At 42.4% G+C, this 23383-nt stretch overlaps 1 protein-coding gene across 3 annotated transcripts; it reads right to left on the bottom strand.

Moving 5' to 3' along the window:
- Window positions 1-118: 118 nt before the first annotated feature.
- On the bottom strand, window positions 119-23146 carry LOC309691246 (glycerol kinase-like). 3 transcript variants are annotated; one of them, XM_082508842.1, is made up of 20 exons: window positions 22939-23145; window positions 20018-20091; window positions 18019-18125; window positions 17856-17933; window positions 15807-15886; window positions 15478-15615; window positions 15287-15396; window positions 13781-13847; window positions 9192-9227; window positions 8385-8452; window positions 7577-7619; window positions 5794-5874; window positions 5616-5694; window positions 5421-5517; window positions 4619-4703; window positions 4248-4368; window positions 3108-3251; window positions 2313-2399; window positions 2137-2211; window positions 119-874 (listed from the first exon to the last, which is right to left on the bottom strand). In XM_082508842.1, the coding sequence occupies exons 1-19, from the start codon at window positions 22990-22992 to the stop codon at window positions 2138-2140; spliced, it is 1623 nt and encodes a 540-aa protein (XP_082364968.1). In that variant the 5' UTR covers window positions 22993-23145; the 3' UTR covers window positions 119-874; window position 2137. The 3 variants fall into 3 exon arrangements, with proteins under 3 accessions (XP_082364968.1, XP_082364969.1, XP_082364970.1); XM_082508843.1 differs by lacking the exon at window positions 2137-2211 and having other exon boundaries at window positions 22939-23144; XM_082508844.1 differs by lacking the exons at window positions 119-874; window positions 2137-2211; window positions 2313-2399 and having other exon boundaries at window positions 3114-3251; window positions 4252-4368; window positions 22939-23146.
- Window positions 23147-23383: the final 237 nt, after the last annotated feature.

Below are 23383 nucleotides of genomic sequence, written 5' to 3' on the forward strand. Positions count from 1 at the left end.
CAGATGAACTGAAATTTCTGCAGGATAAAAACCTGTCACTCCTGCTGTTCCTAAAGATCTACAAGAGTTTAGTCTTTAAGAGTTCTTCCTGCTGTGTGTTCAGAAAAGACATGAAAAGTACATTTTGTGTTTATTCTGACTTGGACAACTTTTTGAGGCATCCTGGTAATATGAAGGGTTCAAACAGCAGTAATAAATCAGCAGGATTTAACAGTCGCCACGTTTTCCCCCTTTCACAGACAAGCTTAAGTCTCATGGAAAATGATCCTCCAGGTATTTATGGCTCGTGCCACAGCTCAGATCTTCAAAGGTCATCAAGTGTTATAATTAATTATAAAGGAGTCAAAGTCCTGTTTCTTCAAAACATCAAATGATTAAAAAAAAATGTTTTCCACAAACAGGATAAATTATAAAGTGCTGTTAAGAATTGGCTGGCTTTCAGATTGTAGTTAATGAAGTGCAGTAAATTACAATGAATTTTCTTTTTTAAAAGGACGGTTTTCTGACTTAAAAGTACTCGTCCCCTCCATGAGTGACTTCTGTTCCGTGTTTGGGGGTTAAACATCAACATCATGTACAGAACACATTCAAAATAAAGTCCAGTGTTCCCTTTGGGTGCAGTGAGGAGTTACAGCAGTCTCTGTGTTGAAGGCATGTTTGTTTTAACTGGACGGTGTAGAAACTGTTCCTGGCTGCATGTGGTGTCGTTCTTCGTGAAAAGCTCGCTGGATGTTCAGAGCATTTGAGAGGCTGCACGTCACTGAAGATGACCGCAGGCTGGATCGAGCAGTCGCCAGTCCCGTCTTCACCGTACTCCACAATCATGTTCCCCCCAAAATGTGGCTCCACACAGTTTAAAGTTACTGCGAGTGACCTGTGAGGCGAACAGAAACGAGTCTCAGAGAGCAAACAAACACTGACAGACTTTTGTTTTCTGGAAGCAAAGCAGTTAGTTTAAAGAAAAGGATTAAAACTAAACGTGGACTCAAAGGAGCTCTGTGGGACACTTAGCATCTTAGCTGCAGATTTAGAAGTTAAAGCACAAACCTCTTAGCGATCTGCAATCTCCTGATTTCCACACGTTTTAAAAAGTCATAGAAACAATTGCGGTTTACCAGCAGGAAAAACAGAGCATTGTGAGAATGTATACCTCCATCAAGGCTAAAGCTGGGACAGGAAGTGAGTTCCTGAATACCACCTGAAAGTATATGTAGATCTATCTGTAAACAAATGAAGCCAGCGTTTTAACTTTGACCTATCTTGTTTTAGAAAAGAATCCTAAAAGACTTCCTTGGTAGAGGCATACAAGAATAACTGCAGTCGCATGCCCACACACAACCAGGCTGGTCTGACTCAGATTTAATTTATCTGAAATGTAGGTTTTGCAAAAAAAAAACCCAACTTTGTCAAAGACTCTAAAACCTTCTAACACAAATAAAAAAAACAACAGAATGTGAAGAATTAACCGCTAAGACATTACGTACGAGACGACTGTGGTGTTGTATTGCAAGAATATCAGGTGAAATTGAAATGTACTGTCATGTAATACCACTAAGAACCACAGGGTGGTGCAGTGAGCCAGTGTAGCACGTAATTCCTGTTAACATGACAGAAAAAGATTTATGGAAATTCAGTTGTAGCGTTGTTTCCTCACATTCTGTTTACAACTTTAGGAAGGATTAAAAGTATCATTAATTTGACCTATTTTGCTTCAACTTATTTCATGTTATGCAGGCTGTTTTAAACAGTCAGTGTCACACAGTTTTTTCTATTCTTTGATCTCTATGATGTCAGAGAGATGGAAAATCAGAAGCTCTGCTCACTTGTTGTTCAACCATTCTGCTTATAAGGACAGCCAGTAGGAAGGCAGCTGGCTTAAAGGGGGAGGGGCTAAAACAGCTTGTTGTCCAAGCATGAGCTAGAGAAGGATTACTTTGAACCAAGAATCATGCAAAGCTGCTCTAGCAGAATAAATATGAACAGAACAGTTCCGCCTTAAATTAGTTTCTAACGAGTGAGGACATCTGTGTCGGTTAAAGCCGTGAACACACCGTGTTAGTAAAGCCTTTAATATGTAAACATGCCCCAAGTCGAAACTCAAGTGTCACACACGGCATGCAGCGGCAAATGTCGGACCTTAGTGGTCCACTCTGCTGGGGGGAGGGCTGGGATGGACCCCCCAGGGTGCGCCGTTCATATTCTTTCCTAAACCTGTTGTCAGTAAGTGAGGAGATTGTGAGTGAGTGAGGGGGAAATTCTCCAACAATGAAACAGTTAACAGCTGAAGTCACTTCCTGCATGCAGTGGCTTACCGCTGCCGTTGTAGCAGGGCTCTGTGGTCTCCCAGTTCATGGCTTTCTGGACGGCCTTCTTCCAGCGAGCGAAGCGGTACTCGCTCTCTGTTTGTGACGAGGAAACAAGTGTAAGTCATGTCGTCATAGTAACATCCACCAAATGCAGCAAATTACACCTAAAAGTCACTGAGTGGAAAACACTGAGATTACAGATTCAGTCAAAACTGATTTAAAGCTGAAGCTGTGTAAAAATAATAAGCTACACAAATATTTCTAAGATATTCACATTTGATGCCATTGCAAAGCAAAGACCACAAAACAGCACAGAGAGACACTGTTTTGAATTTTACTGCCCAGCAAATAACAAAAGAACATTTACATTACTTGAAAAATAAACACATCTGAATATATCTGCTAATTTTAAAGCTGATGGTAAAATAAGGAACATTTTCTCTGCACAAAGAAAAACACCATCATGCGCCTGAAGGGGGGAGGAGCCAGCCAATCAACCATCAGTTATGTTGACTCTTGCAGCATGTTGCTGTCACAGGATAAAAAACAACTTTAAGTTCACTTTAATCTATTAAATGGGAAATTAATGTTTTACACAGTGTTTTATTTCACTGTAAATGTTTAACAGCATCTGGACAAACAGAAACAACGGCTGACACTGTAAATTCTAAATTACATTGTGCTGCATAACATTAACCAAAACTCGAGGCCATCCTGCTCTGTGTTCTATTATCTGCTGTATGTCCTGTGTCATGTATGTCATATGATCCCATTGCAAGCTTTTCACTCTCACAGTCTTACCCTCAGGGTTTATCTGAGGCTCGTATCTCTCAGATGTGACATGTGGGAGCTGACCGGGACTCAGGCTCCATACGCCTACGCCCTCTGCTGCCCCCGCCGCCATGGCTACACCAAGAGCTGTGGTCTCGGACATGGTGGGTCGAACTGGAGCAACGTAAGACGGACGGTTAGAGAGTGACAGAGAGACATGTTCCCCCTGAGAGCGATCAGGCTCATCACTTCCTGTATTCTGGTTGCTATTTAAATGCAAAAATTCTTCATTTTCATAATATTTTTGGTGAAATCTTCAAGTCAGTGATTTGTTTTTTAAATTTCTTTAAAAGTTAGTTGCAGGAAGTCATCAGGTTGACATCAGCCATGTTGTATTTTCAAAATAAAAGCTTCCATGTAGTTTGAGGACTTCAGCCAGACTTTTTAAAGAGTTATTTTCTTTAAAATAAAATCTTCTAGTCAGCTATTGGAAATTAACTAGGTACTTTGACACCTAAGTTACAGAAATTAAAGCAGAACATAGGCAAATGTTCAAACAAAACCAAAAAACCTTTAGTGCTACACTGGTTTTTAATATATCTTCAGTTCATGAGGTCATGTTGTGGTTTTGTAAAATGTCCAAACTACTCAGGGGAGTAGTGCTGCTGTTTTTGTTTTTTTGTGTGTTACTAGTCAGATCTATCATCCAGATAGTGCCTGATTGTTTTTTCAAAAGTGCAGACTGTGAGTAAAGAATAATCTTTACCATCAGACAGTGAGGACATTTTGTCATTTCTACATGTGACTAAACTTGTCACAGTGAACCAAACGGTCATTAGAGTCTCTAGTAAAGTATCTAACAATCAAAAGGAGCAGCTGTTCAGCTTTGATGGGAAACATCTTACAGGTGATAAAATCATCCACTTACACAATGCTGGCAAAGTATTCTAATGAACAGGAAGATATGTGCGTGTAAAGTCAATTCATGTTTAACTGGTTAGCACAGGTACATTTCTGCCTTTACCTTCGACCTGTATATCAAAGTGTTTGTTTTAAATGGGTCAAATATCAGAATGGACAGTTTAAGGTTAAGGTTCAGCCTCGTGTCACCAGTTCCTCGATTTTAAAACACAGAGTTACTCTGAGTGTGTGTGCGTTTAGTAGTCGTACCTACAGGGATGCAGAGGATGTCGGCCTGCAGCTGCATCAGTAATCTGTTTGACGTCATCCCTCCGTCCACCTTAAGCTGCGTCAGAGGGACCCCGCTGTCCTGATTCATTGCATCAAGAATCTAACACACACACACGCACACACACTTCAATTCAACTACGATGAAACCTGTCTCTAACCCCTCTTTGTTAACTCTTGTTGCATCTGAAATTCAGCCTAGCTGAAATACTACCATGCTCTGATATAGTGTTCAGTAAGCAAACCTGTATGTATCATAAACTCACGTTACACCTATGTGATCAATGCTTAGTGATAGCCCGGTTACACTCTTGTGTATCTTCTCGTTCTAGAGATGAGAAGAGGAGGCTCACCTCTCTGGTCTGGAAGCAGACGGCCTCCAGAGCAGCGAATGCCAAGTGGTTCCTGTTGGTGAACTGTGTGAGCCCACAGATGATGCTGCAAAACAGAGAAAGCAAAACTTTAATACTTTAATACAGAGACCAAACATTAAACTGTTCCACATTTACTACTGTGTTATTGGGCAGCACAGCAGAGCTCTGTCATGTTTTTGTGGCCTTGTGTTTTGTGTTTTTTTGTCATTGAATAGATATAGAATCACATGATCTTAAAACAACCTCTCCCCACATGTTCATACTTTGACACAGATTTTAAAAAAGTAAGAAGCAGACTGCTAATCTGATTGCTAAACACCGGATTTACATCAGAAGGAGCAAAAGCTTCATTTAAGGTTTTAAAAAGAGTCCAAATGTGCATCCTCCAAACTCTGTTAATGTGTCTTTTGAGGAACTGAAATTGAATGTGAATATACTAAATGTCTTTAAATATCGAGCAGCTGAGATGTTTTGTAGAAGCTCATCTCCATAAGTCACTTAACAGATCCTGACAAAAAAGCCCACCTGTTCGATTACCAGTGAGGGTGTCATCTCAGAGTTTATAATCAGCTTCCATCCTGTTTATTATTAATGCTGAGTGCACAAAATGTGGGTTTGGATTTTCCTACATTAGCTTTGGGGTTCCTCAGGGCTCAGCACCAGGCTCATAGCTGATCTTTTAACACATGCACTGTTATACATAGAAATATAGCCATTTCAACAAGCGTTCAAGCATAAAGGATTTCCTCAGTTTAGAATGAGCCTGGGCCGACTCGCTCACCCTCTTGCGCTGGGCTCCCAGTAGGGGGCGTAGAGCCCCGAAAAAGCTGGCACGAAGTAACAGCCGTACGACGTTCCTACTGCCGCTGCCAGTTTCTCTGAAAGAGAGGACAACAGGAGACGGAAGCAGACGTGATATTCAAGCACAAACCCCAGCGCCGAGTCCTGAATGTAATCAATGGTGAAGTGCACGTACCGATCTCTGAGGACGACTGCACCATCCCCATGTTGTCCTTCAACCACCGTACCACTGCTCCTGCTATGGCCACCGACCCCTGCAGGAAACAAGAAAAAAATAAGCAGATCCCAAAAATCAGACCAGAGCACAGACAGCCGTCACCGATCATAGTTATTTAATAGAGGCCACCACACACCTCGAGGGCATAGCAGGCCGGCTCGTCTTTTCCCAGTTTGTAGGCAACTGTGGTGAGCAGGCCGTGGTCTGAGATCACAGGCTGACAGATCACATGAAAATTATTACTGAGAGGGTGAAATATTTCTCACTAAAATTGTTATAGCAATAACTACAGTGGGGCAAAAAAGTATTTAATCAGCCACCGATTGTGCAAGTTCCCCCACCTAAAATGATGACAGAGGTCAGTAATTTGCACCAGAGGTACACTTCAACTGTGAGAGACAGAATGTGAAAAAAAAATCCATGAATCCACATGGTAGGATTTGTAAAGAATTTATTCGTAAATCAGGGTGGAAAATAAGTATTTGGTCAATAACATAAATACAACTCAATACTTTGTAACATAACCTTTGTTGGCAATAACAGAGGTCAAACGTTTACTATAGGTCTTTACCAGGTTTGCACACACAGTAGCTGGTATTTTGGCCCATTCCTCCATGCAGATCTTCTCGAGAGCAGTGATGTTTTGGGGCTGTCGCCGAGCAACACGGACTTTCAACTCCCGCCACAGATTTTCTATGGGGTTGAGGTCTGGAGACTGGCTAGGCCACTCCAGGACTTTCAAATGCTTCTTACGGAGCCACTCCTTTGTTGCCCGGGCGGTGTGTTTTGGATCATTGTCATGTTGGAAGACCCAGCCTCGTTTCATCTTCAAAGTTCTCACTGATGGAAGGAGGTTTTGGCTCAAAATCTCACGATACATGGCCCCATTCATTCTGTCCTTAACACGGATCAGTCGTCCTGTCCCCTTGGCAGAAAAACAGCCCCATAGCATGATGTTTCCACCCCCATGCTTCACAGTAGGTATGGTGTTCTTGGGATGCAACTCAGTATTCTTCTTCCTCCAAACACGACGAGTTGAGTTTATACCAAAAAGTTCTACTTTGGTTTCATCTGACCACATGACATTCTCCCAATCCTCTGCTGTATCATCCATGTGCTCTCTGGCAAACTTCAGACGGGCCTGGACATGCACTGGCTTCAGCAGCGGAACACGTCTGGCACTGCGGGATTTGATTCCCTGCCGTTGTAGTGTGTTACTGATGGTGACCTTTGTTACTTTGGTCCCAGCTCTCTGCAGGTCATTCACCAGGTCCCCCCGTGTGGTTCTGGGATCTTTGCTCACCGTTCTCATGATCATTTTGACCCCACGGGATGAGATCTTGCGTGGAGCCCCAGATCGTGGGAGATCATCAGTGGTCTTGTATGTCTTCCATTTTCTGATGATTGCTCCCACAGTTGATTTTTTCACACCAAGCTGCTTGCCTATTGTAGATTCACTCTTCCCAGTCTGGTGCAGGTCTACAATACTTTTCCTGGTGTCCTTCGAAAGCTGTTTGGTCTTGGCCATGGCGGAGTTCGGAGTCTGACTGTTTGAGGCTGTGGACAGGTGTCTTTTATACAGATGATGAGTTCAAACAGGTCCCATTCATACAGGTAACGAGTGGGGGACAGAAAAGCTTCTTACAGAAGACGTTACAGGTCTGTGAGAGCCAGAGATTTTCCTTGTTTGAGGTGACCAAATACTTATTTTCCACCCTGATTTACGAATAAATTCTTTACAAATCCTACCATGTGAATTCATGGATTTTTTTTTCACATTCTGTCTCTCACAGTTGAAGTGTACCTCTGGTGCAAATTACTGACCTCTGTCATCATTTTAATTGGGGGAACTTGCACAATCGGTGGCTGACTAAATACTTTTTTGCCCCACTGTATATATTTTAAAAACAACATCTTACCTTGGTGCCTGTGTTTCTGAGCAGGAAGCAGCCAGTCCCATACCTTTACATGAGAATAAAACAGAAGCGTTAGACACGCGATTGGTTTATTGGTGACGTTAACTCATCTACAGTGTGGGTGCGCTGGTGTTTTGATTTTTGATATTCGCCACACTTAACAGATTTGCATAGTCCTCATGAGGAGGACAGAGAGCCTGTAGTGTCACATTTTAGCAGGTTTACAGCCAACCTGGGTATATTTGTTTTACGTTTCATGTCCACTTCCACTCGCTGGTTAGATTTAGAGAAAGCAGGTGGTTTGGGTTAAAACACACCTTAGCAACAGGAACAGAAATCGGGGGACAAAAATAAAGAAATGAGTACTCTTTCTGACTCCAATCAAGCACCTTTCTTGGGTTAGTTACTGTGACTTCTATCTCACAGAGTTGGTGAATCAGGAGGTGGGGAGATTACTCAGTTGATTGAGCAGGCACTGAGCGATGATTAAATCCACTGACTTAGCGTTTTGTTATAAACTGATAGATTTGTATGTTAACTGCTACAGTTTACTAAGTACTACCTTTCTTTAGAGTGAAAATAGCGACTTTACAATTTACTGAAACACAGTAGAGACACATTTGAAGAGAACTCAATCGTATCAGTGTAGTGCAATTTAACCCAGTCCACATATCCCTATGATGATATTTATTAACAGCCTCAAATGTCATGTAATGTATTTTGTCAAGTTGAAAAAACACAATCTCTGTATTGAACATAGAAAAACAATGAATTGACGTCACCGTGATAAAGAAGGGAGCAGAGTGCTTACGTGTTTTTGGCCTGGCCTTCGTTGAAGCACATCTGACCAACCAGAGCAGCCGACTGGTCACCGAGACACTGACAGATCAAGTAGGACGTGTAAACAGTCATAGATGAGTGGATACAACCGCAAACATATCTGCTTCACCCTGGAAGCTCCAACCCAGCAGTTAACATAATTTTAAACCCACAGCCAGAAAATGACCTTTTGAAAAGGGGACCTTCCATATGCTACAGTGTGTTTCTGATCTACCCCACTAAACTACATAGTGATATGACCATTAAAATGTACCCAGGATGCACTTTTTAAGTTTCAAGGGAATTATGAGAAAACAGATCAAACAACCAGGATACCAATGCTTGTTTCTGTTCCTCTACTCTACAGAGATGAAACTGCTGCAGCTCATTCAAACTACGACAGACCTCAGATGATGCTGATGCTCAGAGACGGTTATTTTCCTTTTAAATTGATTTGGTTGCAGCTTAAATGTGTTTTGCAGCCCTGAACTGGTCTTGCTGACGTCTCCTGTACTTATGCAGCTAGTTCAGACCCACCCACGTGTACTTGGCGGGCCTGAACTGTGAAAGAGAGTGTGAAGATACCGCTTTTGCTTGGCTTCATTACATACAAAACAAATCAGCTGATTCTGAGGTGTCACAGGGCAGATTTTTCATTGGTCGAGCGAAATGGTCTCTACTCAGAAAAAAAAAAGTGGGAGGGAGCCATGCGTTGCTCCAGCACAGCGACAGCCTCGCAGCGGAACACAGACAGATGTGACTCATTAAACAAAGTTGCATAAGAGGGAAAAGCTCTTACCCCTGAAATTGGAACTCCTGCAAGTGAGCCGGATTTCTGGTTAGGAGACAGAAATGTGGACATGTTTAGATTCTGGATAAATGACCGCTGAGCTCAGTGCGACACAAAGAATGATATGAAAACCTTTAGGATGAAGCAGGAGGCCGTTTGCTGTGCAGGGAATCAGACTCGTGGCCCTGTAGCCAAGTATGCATCACACTGAGTTATCAGTGGTAATTACAGTTTAATAAAAGCTCCACAAGCGTCAAAGTGAGCATAGGATACTTTTATTATTTTAACCTAACTGAACCCTTTCTAGTTTTATCAGAACTGATTATTTATTCATTAATTCCAGTCATTAAAGAGGTCGGTCCTGCATGGAAAGATACATGTAGAGGCAAAAAAAGAAAAAGAAAAATGATCCGATCAATGAGGCAGAGAGAGAGAAACAAACAGCTGCTTCAGCTGATCTCTGGACCTCAGTCCATAGAGCACGTTGCATAAAAAAGCTTCGACATTAAAGTCAATGATGTTGTCGGGAGATGAGATAAGAGCCGCACGGCTTCTTATCAGGATGTTTATCAGGGAGAGGCCACAGAATGGGATTTTAAACAACTCAATGAACTCCTACCTACACTCCACAAATATACTATATACACACACACATGCAGAAAATATTTCTGTGTTGTGATTCACAACACACATGTAACACGTGCATTTGCACAGAAAAAAAAAACTATTACTGATGAGGAGTCCATGGGCCATGGACGAGGTGCCTGCACCCCTGAAGGGCCATGGACAGGGTTTAAAATGGACCTCTGCAAGTGTGTAATTACACAAGCGGTCCAAATATATAGAAGAAATACTGCGTTACCTTATCTAAACAGTTTGTGCTCTGGGAGCTTTTTGGAGTATTTTATTCCAACTTTGTTTTATTGATTTCAGCAATGACATACAAAGTTAGCAACAGCAAAGTCAATCTTGATTTCAGAACAGTGGTATGTCCATTATACCCTCCAACCCCCCAACCCGAATTCTCCCCCTACCAGGTCCACACTAGACAAGACACCGCAGAGAACCAGTCTCTGCCCACACACACAAAAAAAAACAACAAAAAAACCAAAACAACAACATCTCAGGACCCATACACATAACACGCATAACCCCCAAAAAACAACAACAACCACAACCCCCCCGCCCCGCAACCAAACAAACAAACAAAAACAAACAAAGCAAAAACAGAGAAAACAAAAGCAGAGAAAGGACCAAACAAAAGGAAAAACAAATAGATAAGGTATAAATAAGATAAAAATAAAAAAAAACACATTATAATGTAGCTTCGCTCAGTTCACTTCAGACTCAGGAAGTAAAGTAATGGTGTCCACCAGCAAGAGAAATGATTTCCAGATTTTGTTAAATTCCCTAATAGAACCTTTTAGAGAGAATCTAAGTTTTTCCAGCTTTAAGTTAAAGAGTACATCTCTCACCCAATGATCATGAGTTGGGGGGTGGGGAAGCTTCCACTTCAACAGAATAAGCCTCCGAGCCAGTAAAGCGGTAAAGGCTAGGGCCTGTTTGAGGGGACCAGATAAGTTCAAGTCGGGAGGAATGCCAAAAATTGCGGAGAGTGGGTTAGGAGGGACAGTCTGGCCATATGCTTGGCTAAGTGTGTGTCGAATATATTCCTCCAAAATGCACTCAGTTTCGAACAAGACCAAAACATGTGGACATGGTTGGCAGGCGATAGTCCGCATCTGCTACAGGCATCACTAATGGTTGGATAGATTTTAGATAATTCTGCGTTTGTATAGTGTACTTTATAGACCACCTTGCACTGAATCAAAGCATGACGAGCACAAATTGAGGACGAGTGAATCAATTTCAAAGCAGAATCCCACTGCTGTTCTGGCAGGGTTGTCTGTAGCTTTTCCTCCTATCTCAGCTTAATATGAGAAATGGATTTGGGGACCAAAGCATCTAGTATTTTATACAAGGCTGATATCAGTCTGTTTTGATGAGGGTTCGTCTGCAGGATGATATCCAGATTTGTTTCTGGAGGCCGATTGGGAAAGTGAGGGAACTGCGTTTTTACAAAATTTCTAGCCTGAAGATAACGAAAAAAGTTGGAATTAGGCAGGTTGTATTTAGACGATAGGTCAGCAAAAGATAGAAAGGTGTCCTGACTGTACAAGTCCTTAACAGTCCTAAGTCCGTTATCTTTCCAACTCCTAAAGGCCGCATCAGTGTTTGAAGGTGCAAAATTACAATTTTTTGATAAAGGCGTTAGCAAAGACGGTCCAAGTAGCCCGAAGTATTTTCTGAACTCTCGCCAAATAGTTACCGTTTCCTTAGCTATTGGATTATCCCCAACAAGGGTTGGAGAAAAAGGGAGTGGTGAGCTGAGTATTGATGATAATGAGTAACAGCTAGATGCAGTTTCCATTTGTACCCAGGCTGGTGCAGGGGGGTCGTTATGAACCCAATGTAAAAGTTTTTGTATGTTAGCTGCCCAATAGTAGTGTCTAAAATTGGGCAGACCAAGACCGCCGTCAGTTTTAGAGGACTGAAGAATAGACTTGCGAATTCTAGCTTGTTTCCCTCCCCATATGAAATGTGACAGAATCTTTTCTAACTTGTCAAAAAATGCCTTGGTAAGAAGAATCGGGCCATGTTGAAAAAGATACAAGAATTTTGGGAGGACACTCATCTTTATCAGGTTAACTCTCCCTGCCACTGACAATGGTAGAGAAGTCCAACAGTCACAATCTTTCCCAACATTTTCTAGTAGGGATAGAAAATTCTCCCTCATCATTTTACATATAGAAGAGGAAATAAAAACCCCCAAATATCTAAATCCGGTTTCTGTCCACTTAAAAGGCACTATTGAGTGGGGAAGAGCTCTGGCCAGGGAATTGAGGGGTTGCAACTCGCTTTTTTGATAATTGAGCTTATATCCTGACAGTGTACCATATTGGTCCAGTATGTCAAAAAGTACCGGGAATGAGTTTAGAGGGTCAGAAATGTACAGGAGCAAATCATCTGTATAAAGGGAGAGTTTGTGGGTCACACCGAACCTTGTAATGCCTTTAAATCTATCCTCTGAACGCAGCCATATTGCAAGAGGCTCGATAGCAATGGCGAATAGGAGGGGTGAGAGAGGGCACCCTTGCCTAGTGCCCCTCTCAAGTGGAAAAGGCAAAGACAAGTTGTTGTTAGTACGAATACAGGTGGATGGCGAGGAATATAGTAGCTTAACCCAGAGAATAAAGTCAGCCCCTAAGCCAAACCTATCCATCACCTCATAGAGGAAGCTCCACTCAACGCGGTCGAAAGCTTTCTCCGCGTCAAGAGATACCACAACCTCTGGAATTGAGTTGCACGATGTATGGATAATATTCAAGAGGCGTCTTGAATTGTCATATGAGTGCCTGCCGGCCATAAATCCCGTCTGGTCAGAGGCGATAATTTGTGGCAGAACACGTTGTAGCCTAAGTGCGAGGATTTTAGATAGTATTTTAAAATCAATATTTAAAAGAGAAATTGGTCTGTAACTGCTGCACAACAGAGGATCCTTGTCCTTTTACAAGATTAAACAAATAGTAGCTTCGGACAAAGTCTTGGGTAATTGACATTTTGAAAAGGCTTCATTATACATATCTTTCAACAACGGTGCCATAAGATCAGAATTGGCTTTATAGTATTCTGCAGAGTAACCGTCAGGGCCCGGCGATTTACCTGTGTTTAAGGATTTAATGGCTTCTTGTACCTCTACTACAGTAATAGGTCCCCCTAATCCCTTCGTCAGATCACTATCTATTCTTGGAAAATGTATATTTTGGAGAGTTTCTTCTGATAGAGGGGGAGAGCTTGAAGTGTACAGATTGGAATAGAAACTTACATATACTTCATTAATTCCCTCTTTTTTGGAGTATTTTAAATACAATTATCTGAACAACAATAATACGACTGCAGTGCATTGATTTGTACTTCCAGACTGTCCAAGGAGGTTAAGCTCCAGTTTTGGTGAAATTCTAGGCATACACTGTACCCACACAGTTTGTGGCTGTAGGTTGCTAACCAAGCCATATAGGTTTAGTTGGAAATGTAGGAATGCACCTTCAGAAGTCCAGCATGGTGACATTTATCCTTTATATGGAAAGAGGTTAAAAACACTAATTAATATGATTTATGTAGGAAAAATATCTACTGAATTAATTTAAATGTAATTAATTTAAAAAATGTAGGATTGGATGAAGTCATGCATGCATCTGGATGTATGGAAAAAACTGTGCAGCATAAATCCATCAGAATAATAAACGTTCAGCTGGAAATCTTCAGCAGACCTTCACTATCTACACTGTCTGTACATTATCACCTCTCCTGATGCTTCTTATCAAGTTTTATAGCCATTACAGTAATAACAACATTTAACGAGACCATTCACCAGAAATATTTATGGTTCGTGTCGGTATCAGGTTGCACAGATTTCACATATCTCTTCTTTGAGTTGTAGAGGGAAAAAAAAGGTTGTTTCAGGTTTGTGACCTCAAAACACAAATGGTGTCACAGAAACAAACACACAGCGTGCTGTGAGGCGTATCTGAGCTCACCATCCAGCCGTATATCTCAGACGAGCTTCTGACGCTGGGCAGGATTTCCATCGGGATGTCAAAGTACCTGAAAGGAGCATAGCAGGAGTCTGTCATGAGGTTGTAGGTTCATAATAAAAACAAACACAAAGGCACTTATAGTTTTTCTTTTTTTTTGATGAGGTCTTTGTTCTATTTTCTGTCCTGTTGTTCTGTGTTTTAATCCCCAGATTGCTGCAGATGAGGAAGAACAGACAACAAAGGAGAAAGTGGCAACAATGTGACTTTAAAAATGTAGCTTTTCACACGAGGTTTCTTTAAACTTTAAATATAAATCAAATCAATTAAAAACAAGGCAGACATTGATCGGATGCCAAGTTAAGCCCGTCCAGCCCGTCTCCAAGGGCAACCTGCAGCCTCAATGTAGGGGGCAACGAGGATTGGCCTGGGCAAACCACAAGCAATCAAAAGCAAACTACATGAGAGCTCCTCACCAGTACAGGAAGGATGTCCGGTGTAAAATCTTTTACAATCGAATATATGACTCCGATTATTTCGATACTGGGATGGTTAAGTCTGCATGAAGGCACGTGAGCCACTTTAGCAACCTCTAAGCAGAGCAGCAAGATGAAGAAGAAGAAGAATCATGACTGAAATTAAATCTGGAGGAGTTCGACAAAACGGAGCTAAAACAGAGTGTTTGTTTCTCTCTCACTAAAGCTGGGGAGCTGACTCTGAATAATCAGGTGAAGACCAGTCCATTCTTTCTGTGCTTTTATGACTCAAAAGAAATAAAATGTATTGGTGCAGCATTTTTTCCACTGCTTCAAAGCTCAGCCAACTGCATAAAACAAAAGATGGCTCATTAACTCCCTGAATGGGAAGTGAATGAGCTTTTACTGGAGTGTGCAAACAGATACGCAGACGATAACCTTAAATGCTTTATTCTGTGTGTGACAATTAAGCAGCAACCTCCATGGCTAAAACATGAAACCAAAAACTGCAGTTCCTTTAGCCGCCACTTGAGACTGCATTAAAAATGTAGTCCATCCCCAAAACATCCAATTTTACAGCAGAAATAAAGACATAACATATGCATCACTCATCTGTTTAAGTTGCAATAAAGTTTGCATTATTAGGGGTGTGGCGTCTCTGACTGACAGATTTATGGCGGCACAGGTAGCTGTAGCTGCTAGCTCTTTGCTAGGCTTCACCCGGCCTGAACTAGACCTCTGTTCTGTGTTTGTGCTGTTGGAGCCTTTTATTACCTAATATTTAATTCAGATGAATTCAGTTGTTATTTAATGTTATTAACACTAATTGGTTGGCTCTCTGATGCTCTTATATAGTTTGTTTGCTAACCTAGCTAGCTAGCATTAGCCAATAACACAGCTTTTCAGGCCCTTCGTGCAAATATGGTCACTCTGGCTCCACAATCCAACATGGCAGTGGCCAAAACATTTGGATAGGCTGTGGCACCCATCCTTTATATACAGTCTATAGTGTACAGGGTATAGTGTGAATCACCTGCAGAGTTCAGGATCCCAGTCCATGGTGTGAATGTTGAAGAGCATGGTGCGACTGGCGTTTGAAACGTCTGTACAGTGGACCCCGCCGTTCTTTCCCCCTGTTAGACACTGGGGGGTGGAGGGGTGGGGGTGTTAAAAGAACAAATCACACACTCATGACAGAAGTAGAGGTACAGGTTCAGGTCTTACCCAGATGATCCAGGAGTCCACCGTGCCAAACATGGCACGCTGGCTCAGGAAAGCCTCATGCACCTCGTCCACGTTGTCCAGCAGCCATCGCAGCTTCACTGCACTGAAGTAAGTGCTGATGGGAAGGCCTGTTTTATGCTGTGGAGATTAAGACAATAGAAACAGAGATCAGAAAGATATTTCAACAAAGAAAGCAAGAGTCCTGCCTTCTATCAGATTTCTGATTCAAAGTAGATAACAAAGTCACTACTACACCCCCAAGTGTTCCTCTGACCCACACAACTTGCCCTGATTAAGTTGTTACCAATTTCTTATCAATCATCTCTCACCCTGAGGTGGTTCTTGTTTCTTCCCGGAGCTTTGTTAATGAGCCTCTCTACCGTCGACTGAGTACGAAGGTCCAGCCAAACTAAACACAAAGCAGGAGAGGAGAAAGATTCAAACATGGGAACCCAAAACATTGGCATTAGTTTTGTGAGAAAACAGCAACCTCAATATGTAGTTGTAGATCTAAGCTTCATAAAGACTAACTCTTTAATCAGAGGCCAGGCGGTCTCAGCGTAATGAATAAAAACTGAGTAATCAGGAAACATTTTCCTCAGTTTCTAAAGAAATGGCAGGAATGACGAGGACCAGCTGAAGTTTGAGACAACACAAGAACTTTGTTTAACTAATCACGCTCCTTACAGCCCTCTGACCTGTTCTTCATTTAAATTCTGTGGTTAAACCTCAAAGAGGATCCAAGGCAACAGAGCTCCAGGTCTTTTTCAGGATGGATGAGAAATGAGACTCACAGCTCAGCGTTCCCAGGGTTTGTTTAAATGGGCATGGGCATAATCCCAACTCTAATTTTACCTTCTTTATTTTTCATCTTTCTGGAAGAACAAGGCCATCCACAATGTATTAGTGAACAATGTCCTTGCTTTTATTTTGAAAGATTGGTCACTATTAACCAGCTAAACTTGAGTCCTTCCTGTCTAAGGTTTCAATGTGTGATATTTTATTATATATACTTCTACTAGCCAGGCTGCTGGTGCAGCTGTGTGGTCGTTTTCACACATGAACTCTGGAGCACGCTGTGGAACCAGGTCGGGATTTTCCCCAGTTGAGCTTCATCACACAAAGCACAGCAGGAAAGTAAAATGCCGCTTTGAAAATACAACTTTTGCTAGAGTGAATCCCGCAGGAGGCAAAACAGGAGACCGTGTGGACTTTGTATGAGCAAACCAGCACGTTAACTTCTGTTTAATTTTCAACCTAACTTGGATATGGGAGTTCTGCACCTCTGTCTGATGATGCTGTGGTGCATTTTTTGAAAATGGCTAACATTAATCTGAGAGCCCGACTTAAACTTCAAATTATTGCAAACTGCAAATAGATAGTAAATTATCCCAAACAGAGCATATCAATAAGATAGCTGCTAAAAACAGTTTGAAATCAGGTTATATCATCAGACCCACTAATAACACCAAAAACCAGGAAAACTGGATTTAACAACATCTGTCTGTCAGCTTCTGGTCACAGCGACAAACTGACACAATGAATTTGGACTTATTTTTACTACCATTCTACACATTGTCATTGTTGTCATGGCAAAAAGTGATTGCTGGTATTTAGATTGAAGAGATTTGTTCCTGTTAAAAGGGAGTTTTCCCTCCCCACTGTTACCATGTGCGTGCTCACAGCGGGTGGTATGATTGTAGGGGGTTTCTCTGTGAGGTCTTTACCTCACAATATAGAGAGATTGAGGCAACTGCTGTGGTGATTTGGTGTTATATGAAGAAAAGTGAACTGAATTTATTTTATATATGACTCCATTGTAAATCCTGTTAACTGCAGGTTATTTTCCAGCATGAACGGGGATATTAGACATAAAAAAGCCACATAAAAACATCTGCGTTCACTTTTTGGCCCAAAACCTGATTAAATAATATGAAGGTGACACACCTTTTGAAGAAAATTGCTTTGCGGTGCCTTTTCTCCTGCTGTGAGAAGTTAAGCACTAACATTTTGTTAAAAAAAAAAAAAAACTTTGCTAGCTTTTGTTGGCTGTTCATAGCTCAAGCAGTGCTCTGATCAGTGAACAGCTGACACAACACCCCCCAGTCGAATCAGGGGACTGAAGAGCTCGCTGATAAACTGGCTTTTTAAACTGGCTTTTTAAACTGAAAGCCTGTGTGAGTGGGAGTGGCTGCTGCTGGATCACAGCTCTGATGGTTTTTGGCGGGGCAGGAACAGACACGACACAGGATGCTTCAACCTGATGTAATCAAGTCATGCCCCGAGTCGTTTCCCACATTACACAATCCACTTTTTTACAGCTCGGTGAGTCTGACACCGATGTAGAAATCCAAAAATACTGATGCTGATGCTCTCACCGATGGCGTTGTAGAGCGGCTCGCCGGTGTCTTTGTCCCAAACCAGGGTCGTCTCTCTCTGATTGGTCACTCCCACCGCTGAAAACAAAAAAAAGGATAAATTTCAATGAATTTGCCCCGATGCCCTCATTTTCTACCCCGTCTTCCACCGTCAGCGTCCTACCTTTGATGTTGGAGACGTCGATGTTGAGCTTGCAGAGCTTCTCACAGGTCCTCTCAATGCACTCGTGAACAGACTGCATGATCTCCCGCGGGTCCTCCTCCACCCATCTGGCCAACACGCAAACACACAGAAAACACACGCGTGCATGTTTAAAACCTGTTTGAAATCTGCGACAGATGAAGTTTTGAGACTTTTCAGGATGTGAAAATCCAGAGTGCTTCAAATTTTTATGAAAAACATGATAATCAAGATCAAATTAAAATCTGGGAAGCCTATTTACTGCTTTTATAGACCAATAGAAGCATTTTAAAAACTATGATCTGGCACACCAGCCAGACCCAAGCCAATGCAGTGGTTTAACAAAGGGAGTTATCCACTTCACTCTGGATGAGTTGTAGTTTTCTGATTTTTTACTCAGACCTGTAAAGACATTGTTATAACTGTCTAACCTGTAGACGTGCATGTTAGAACTTCTTCTGACAGAAATCCTTAATTTTTTCTACATTATAAGGTTGTAAAAAGCCGACTTCATTAACAGAGAAAAAGTCTCGCTTGTAGATGTTTCCATGGTTCCACGGCCCGAATGATCACCTGCAGCTTTGTGAGATTTGCATTCAGGAAGAAAACACCTTAAGTTTACAGCCTGCTGTAATTTCTGTCTGGGTGTTCTGGATCTGCAGTACAGCCGGTCAGTCTGTCTCTTGTACCGGGTCACACATGCCAGCTTGTTAGGAACAAAAATGAAATAAAACCTGGACCTTAGACTCAGTTTGTTACATATCAAATAAAGTTATGTGATTAAAAGGTGGTTAAACTGTAACTTAGTAGCCTGTTAAAAAGACACCAGAGGAGGGGGGAGGTGCTGCTGTTACAAGCTTTACAGTTCTATCAACACATATCTGTGCAACTGCGAAAGACTCCTATATAAAGCAAGAGTTAAAATTCAGAAGAAAGAATATTAACAGGTTTGAGCTATTTTCATTGGGTTATATTATATTGGTAAGTGAAAATATGTGAATCAAAGTGATAAACGGTGGCGGTCCGAATGAGATTTTGAAGGATAAGAAACCTGCCGGTCTGCTGACTACAAAGGAAACTCAATGTGACTGCAGGAAGAAGCTTTAGCCTCTATATGGATGAGCAGGTAAACTTAACTGCTATCACATCAAAAAAGTCAGCCAGTGCATTACTGAAAACCAGTATGTGGATGAGACAGAGGTGTTTCAGAGAAGTGGGCAGGAAGTGATGTGGACAGACTTTTTTATTTTTCAACTGTTAGGCATGCAGGTGGAAATATCTGCTGTTAACAAACATGCCCTGCTATCAGACATGCAGGTGAAATAAAATGGACAACAGCTCAAAGGATAATCTGTGAACTACTCCCAGAGAAAGACAAGCTGAAGCTTTTACAGTGGCCCTCGCAGTCCCCTGACCGCAGCGTTGCCAAAAATGAATGGAAGTGTGTTTACTTTGTGCCACGGTGCCTTTCAACAACGGCTTGCAGCTTTCTCAAGAACATTCAAACTGCACATCCCCAAAGAAACCAACATTTAAAAAAATGAAACATAAAAACTAAACTCCTGTATTTCTGCTCTTTATCTTCAGCGTGTGCACATATTTGATTGAAGGCCCAGTGTGATGAATCTCTGTGATTAGTTTCTCTCCTCTGCTCTCTGCTTCACAGCTGAATGAGTAACATTTGATCAAAGGACAGCGTTTTTATCATCAGCTTCCTGATGGCATTGTTTTTTTTGTTTTACCAGCTTCGGCCTCAGTAGACAACTGAGCCGTCACCTGAAAACTGGACTCCTGTGAGTGCACAAAGACTTGAAGTGCAAAGCATCCTGTTATTCCACCAACTATTCAAGCAACACGGATCTCAGGCTGGGTGTGCAGAGATAATAAATACTGCACATAGGTGTGCAATCTGTTGCACCAGGACAATATGGTGGATACACACAGTGTCTAATTGTGATAATTTGAAGTTCGAGTCACTCACCCCTCTTTGGGGAAACTCTGGTTGATCTCTACTTGGTGGTGACTGATCAGTTCAGCTGTTTTTGCGTTGAACACCTGCAGAGAAACACAGCTCATTAGAAGCAGGAACAGAAATATTAAAAGCTTCATTTAATTAGGGAGCAAATTAAAGCTGCCACAGTTTAATTTTTCCAGTTATGTTTTTCCTTCCACCCACTGAGGAGTGGAAAGACGATATTGATCACTGGCTCGATCGCCTCTGGGTGCTGCCAGAGTATTGTAGAGAAGAAGGGAATTAACACGAGGCAGGACTTTCCCTGTCACCTGCAGTCAGACAGAAGTCAGCGTTTCTTCTGATTAAGTAATAGGATAAAGCTCCGTGCAGCACCACCCTCCTCTCACCGTGCGTTCACTCAGCTACAGGAAATCCTTGTTACGCTTTTAGGACATGTGATCCAAGAGTAGTTTCAACCCTAAAGTCTAAACTTTAGACTTCCTGACTTACTTTACACTGGAAATCTAACAGGAACAAACTAAGCCTGTAAAAAGAGAGAGCATTGATGCAAGGAGGATGTCTGATGTCATCTTAGTTCAGTTGCACCATCAGTGTTAAAAGTCTGAATCATCACGCTTACTGAAAACTGATGAGAACTGAACTCAGTCTGAACTTGTTTTTTTTTACCTGCTCCCAAAAAAAAAATGTGACCTCACAAATACTGATCGTTGCAAATTTCAATCAGTGCTGCGGTCCCACAGAGGACGGGGCCACGCTCACTGATTCAAAAACTAATAAGCATATAAAACAACATCCTCTGCACCCACAGACCCAATCTGTGACAAATACACAAATAAAACAATAAAGCTGCTTCTCTTCTGAGTTCCTCATCTTGATTTCAACTCCACTGTCAGCTGCTGACTCTAGGGCTGATTCTCAATCATCCACCCACAGCTTAGACATGCATTCTGCCCTTCTGACTGTTAATGACACCTCAAAAAAAGGAAGGGAACGCTGGATCATCAGAGCATAACTAAAAGTCAGGTAAACGTCAGGGATATCAAAGTCTCCAGGTCTTCTCCTTCTCTTTTTGGCTGCGCTCCTCTGGGGTCGCCAAAGCAGATAACCTCCCTCCATCTCACCCCATCCCTCACCCAACCCTCAGCATCTGTGAACCTCCTCTTCCTCCTTTCCCTCTTCCGCACACATCCAAACATCTCAGCCTTCCCTCTCTAATTTTGCCTCCAAACTGCTCACCCTGAGCGCTCCATCTCATGTACTCATTTCTAAACTCGCGTCCAGTTGGGAAGCCGATTGTTTGCCGTGTCTCCAGGCACAGTGTCAGGAGCGTGGAGTAGACCCAGCAGCAGGGATGCTATCTGCTTATTAATGCGAGGCGGATCAGGAGGAGTACTGCCAGAGTCAGAGGCATGTCTCTGATTGAGATATCAGATACTCTGTGAGGGTCACATGAGGGCATTTTAGTGGGACTTGTGCTCACAGCCTGGCTGGCATTTTCCAGAGAACACCAGAACTGGCAGGTCCACCACTGATGCTCTCTTCTCTTCACAGACGAGAGCAGGTTCACAGAGTCTGGAGACACCGTGGCGAGCGTTATGCTGCCTGTAACATCATCCAGCATGACCAGCCTGGCAGTGAGTCAGTGATGGTCTGGGGAGGCGTATCCTTGGAGGGTCACGCAGGCCTCCACGTGCTAGCCAACAGCACCCTGACTTCTGTTACATGCCAGGTTCTCAGACCTCCTGTTTGTGCAGGGCAATCCCTGGCTTCATGTACCCGGAGTGTGCAGGCAGTTCCTGGATGATGGAGGCGCTGATGCCTTTGTCTCACATTCTCCAGACCTGAATCCAACTGAGACCCTCTAGGATGTTATGAATCTATGTTCTGGAGTAACACCATGACGGAGGACCACAAAGTAGCAAATGCAACACCGTAAAGATGCAGTAATGGGGCAGGGATAGCTCAGTAGGTAAAGTGGTCGCCCCATGATCGGAAGGTCGGCGGTTCGAATCCACTTAACGGCTACCCTGAGGTACCCCTGAGCAAGGTACCGTCCCTACACACTGCTCCCCGGGCGCCTGCTTAGTGGGCTGCCCACTGCTTCACTGAGTGAATGGGTCAAATGCAGAGAAAAAACAAGTAATTTCCCCATGGGGATCAATAAAGTATCCATTATTATTATTAAAGTTTGTTTTTATGAGATCATTACACATGTATACACAAACAAAGGCTCTGTGACAATTTTGCAGTCGATCCGCAGCCAAATGATCAAGAGTCAAAATCAGGCGTTAGGTTAAAGTTTTACTGCTGCTCAGAACGACCGTTATGTCAGCTGATGATGACACAGGAAAGGCCTTTATTTTCAGAGAGTTCAGCACCTGTGGACGTTTAAATCTCAAGCACCAAAAAGAAATTCATTTATGATTCATTTATGAGTAGAAGCTCTTACGTGTCAGAAAAACCCACAAATCTGAATTTCTCTCTGTGCACTCCAACAGCACTTTTACCTCCTCTGAGCCCCTCACTGCTCATGCTCTGTGCCAAAGCTCGATTTTCCAGCTGACCTGGTTGAGGAAGTCCAAATTTGTTCAAAGTGATCATTCAGCTGGACTGATTTTAGCTCTTTGTAGATGCACCTGAACCCCATCCAAAGCAGGTGGAAGCTACAGGTCAATGTGCTGCTCCAGTCCACTGGTTGCTTTTTCTATTTAAATCTCTGTTTAAATAGAATCATCGTGATGTTCAAGCTCGTTTCTGAGCCGAGCACAACACAGACATAAGTCACGTGGTGATTTGCACTTCATCCACGATTACAGCTGTTTGGCCAAAGCCTCTGAGCACAGGACAGAGTCTCCGTAGTCTGCTGTCCCAGCTGCTCCCGGGCCCTGAACACAACATGAAAACAGCGAAACTTCACTAAAACTCACCAGAAACCTCGTGGAGCTCGTGCCCTGATCAATAGCAGCAACCAGCGGGTCCATTTTTATTCTCTTCTTCTTTAAAACGAGTGTTAAACACAGCCGGTGAATCTCTGCTTTAATCTAACACGACTCCTCGGTGAGGTGGAGAAGGACAGCTGTGCACACTGACACAGACCTCCTCCTCTGCGATCACCGGAACCGGCCCGCAGCGAGCGCAGTCTCCGATTGGCTGCTCGCTCAGAAGGCGTTGGTCACACTCCGACCAATCAGCTGTGAGGGTCAAGTTCACCCAAAACAAACAACAACAAAAACAAAAAACAAAAAAAAAACGAAGACACATAAAACCAAAAGTAACTAAAAATAATAGATAACGGAATTTTAAAAAGTCTGGATCTTATTCAAAAATGCAAAAAAAACCCCCACATTAAAAAAAAAAAAATTAATATCAAAT

This window comes from Aulonocara stuartgranti (genome assembly GCF_965226115.1).
Source record: "Aulonocara stuartgranti genome assembly, chromosome: 16".
In the NCBI taxonomy this organism is placed as follows: domain Eukaryota; kingdom Metazoa; phylum Chordata; class Actinopteri; order Cichliformes; family Cichlidae; genus Aulonocara; species Aulonocara stuartgranti.

Coding starts and splice junctions, on each gene's coding strand:
- LOC309691246 (XM_082508842.1), bottom strand. CDS start 22,992: ATGGACCCGCTGGTTGCTGCTATTGATCAGGGCACGAGCTCCACGAGG. Junction 17,934..18,018: donor CGACGTCTCCAACATCAAAG/GTAGGACGCTGA, acceptor TTTTGTTTTCAG/CGGTGGGAGTGACCAATCAG. Junction 5,875..7,576: donor TCAGAAACACAGGCACCAAG/GTAAGATGTTGT, acceptor GTGATCTGTCAG/CCTGTGATCTCAGACCACGG.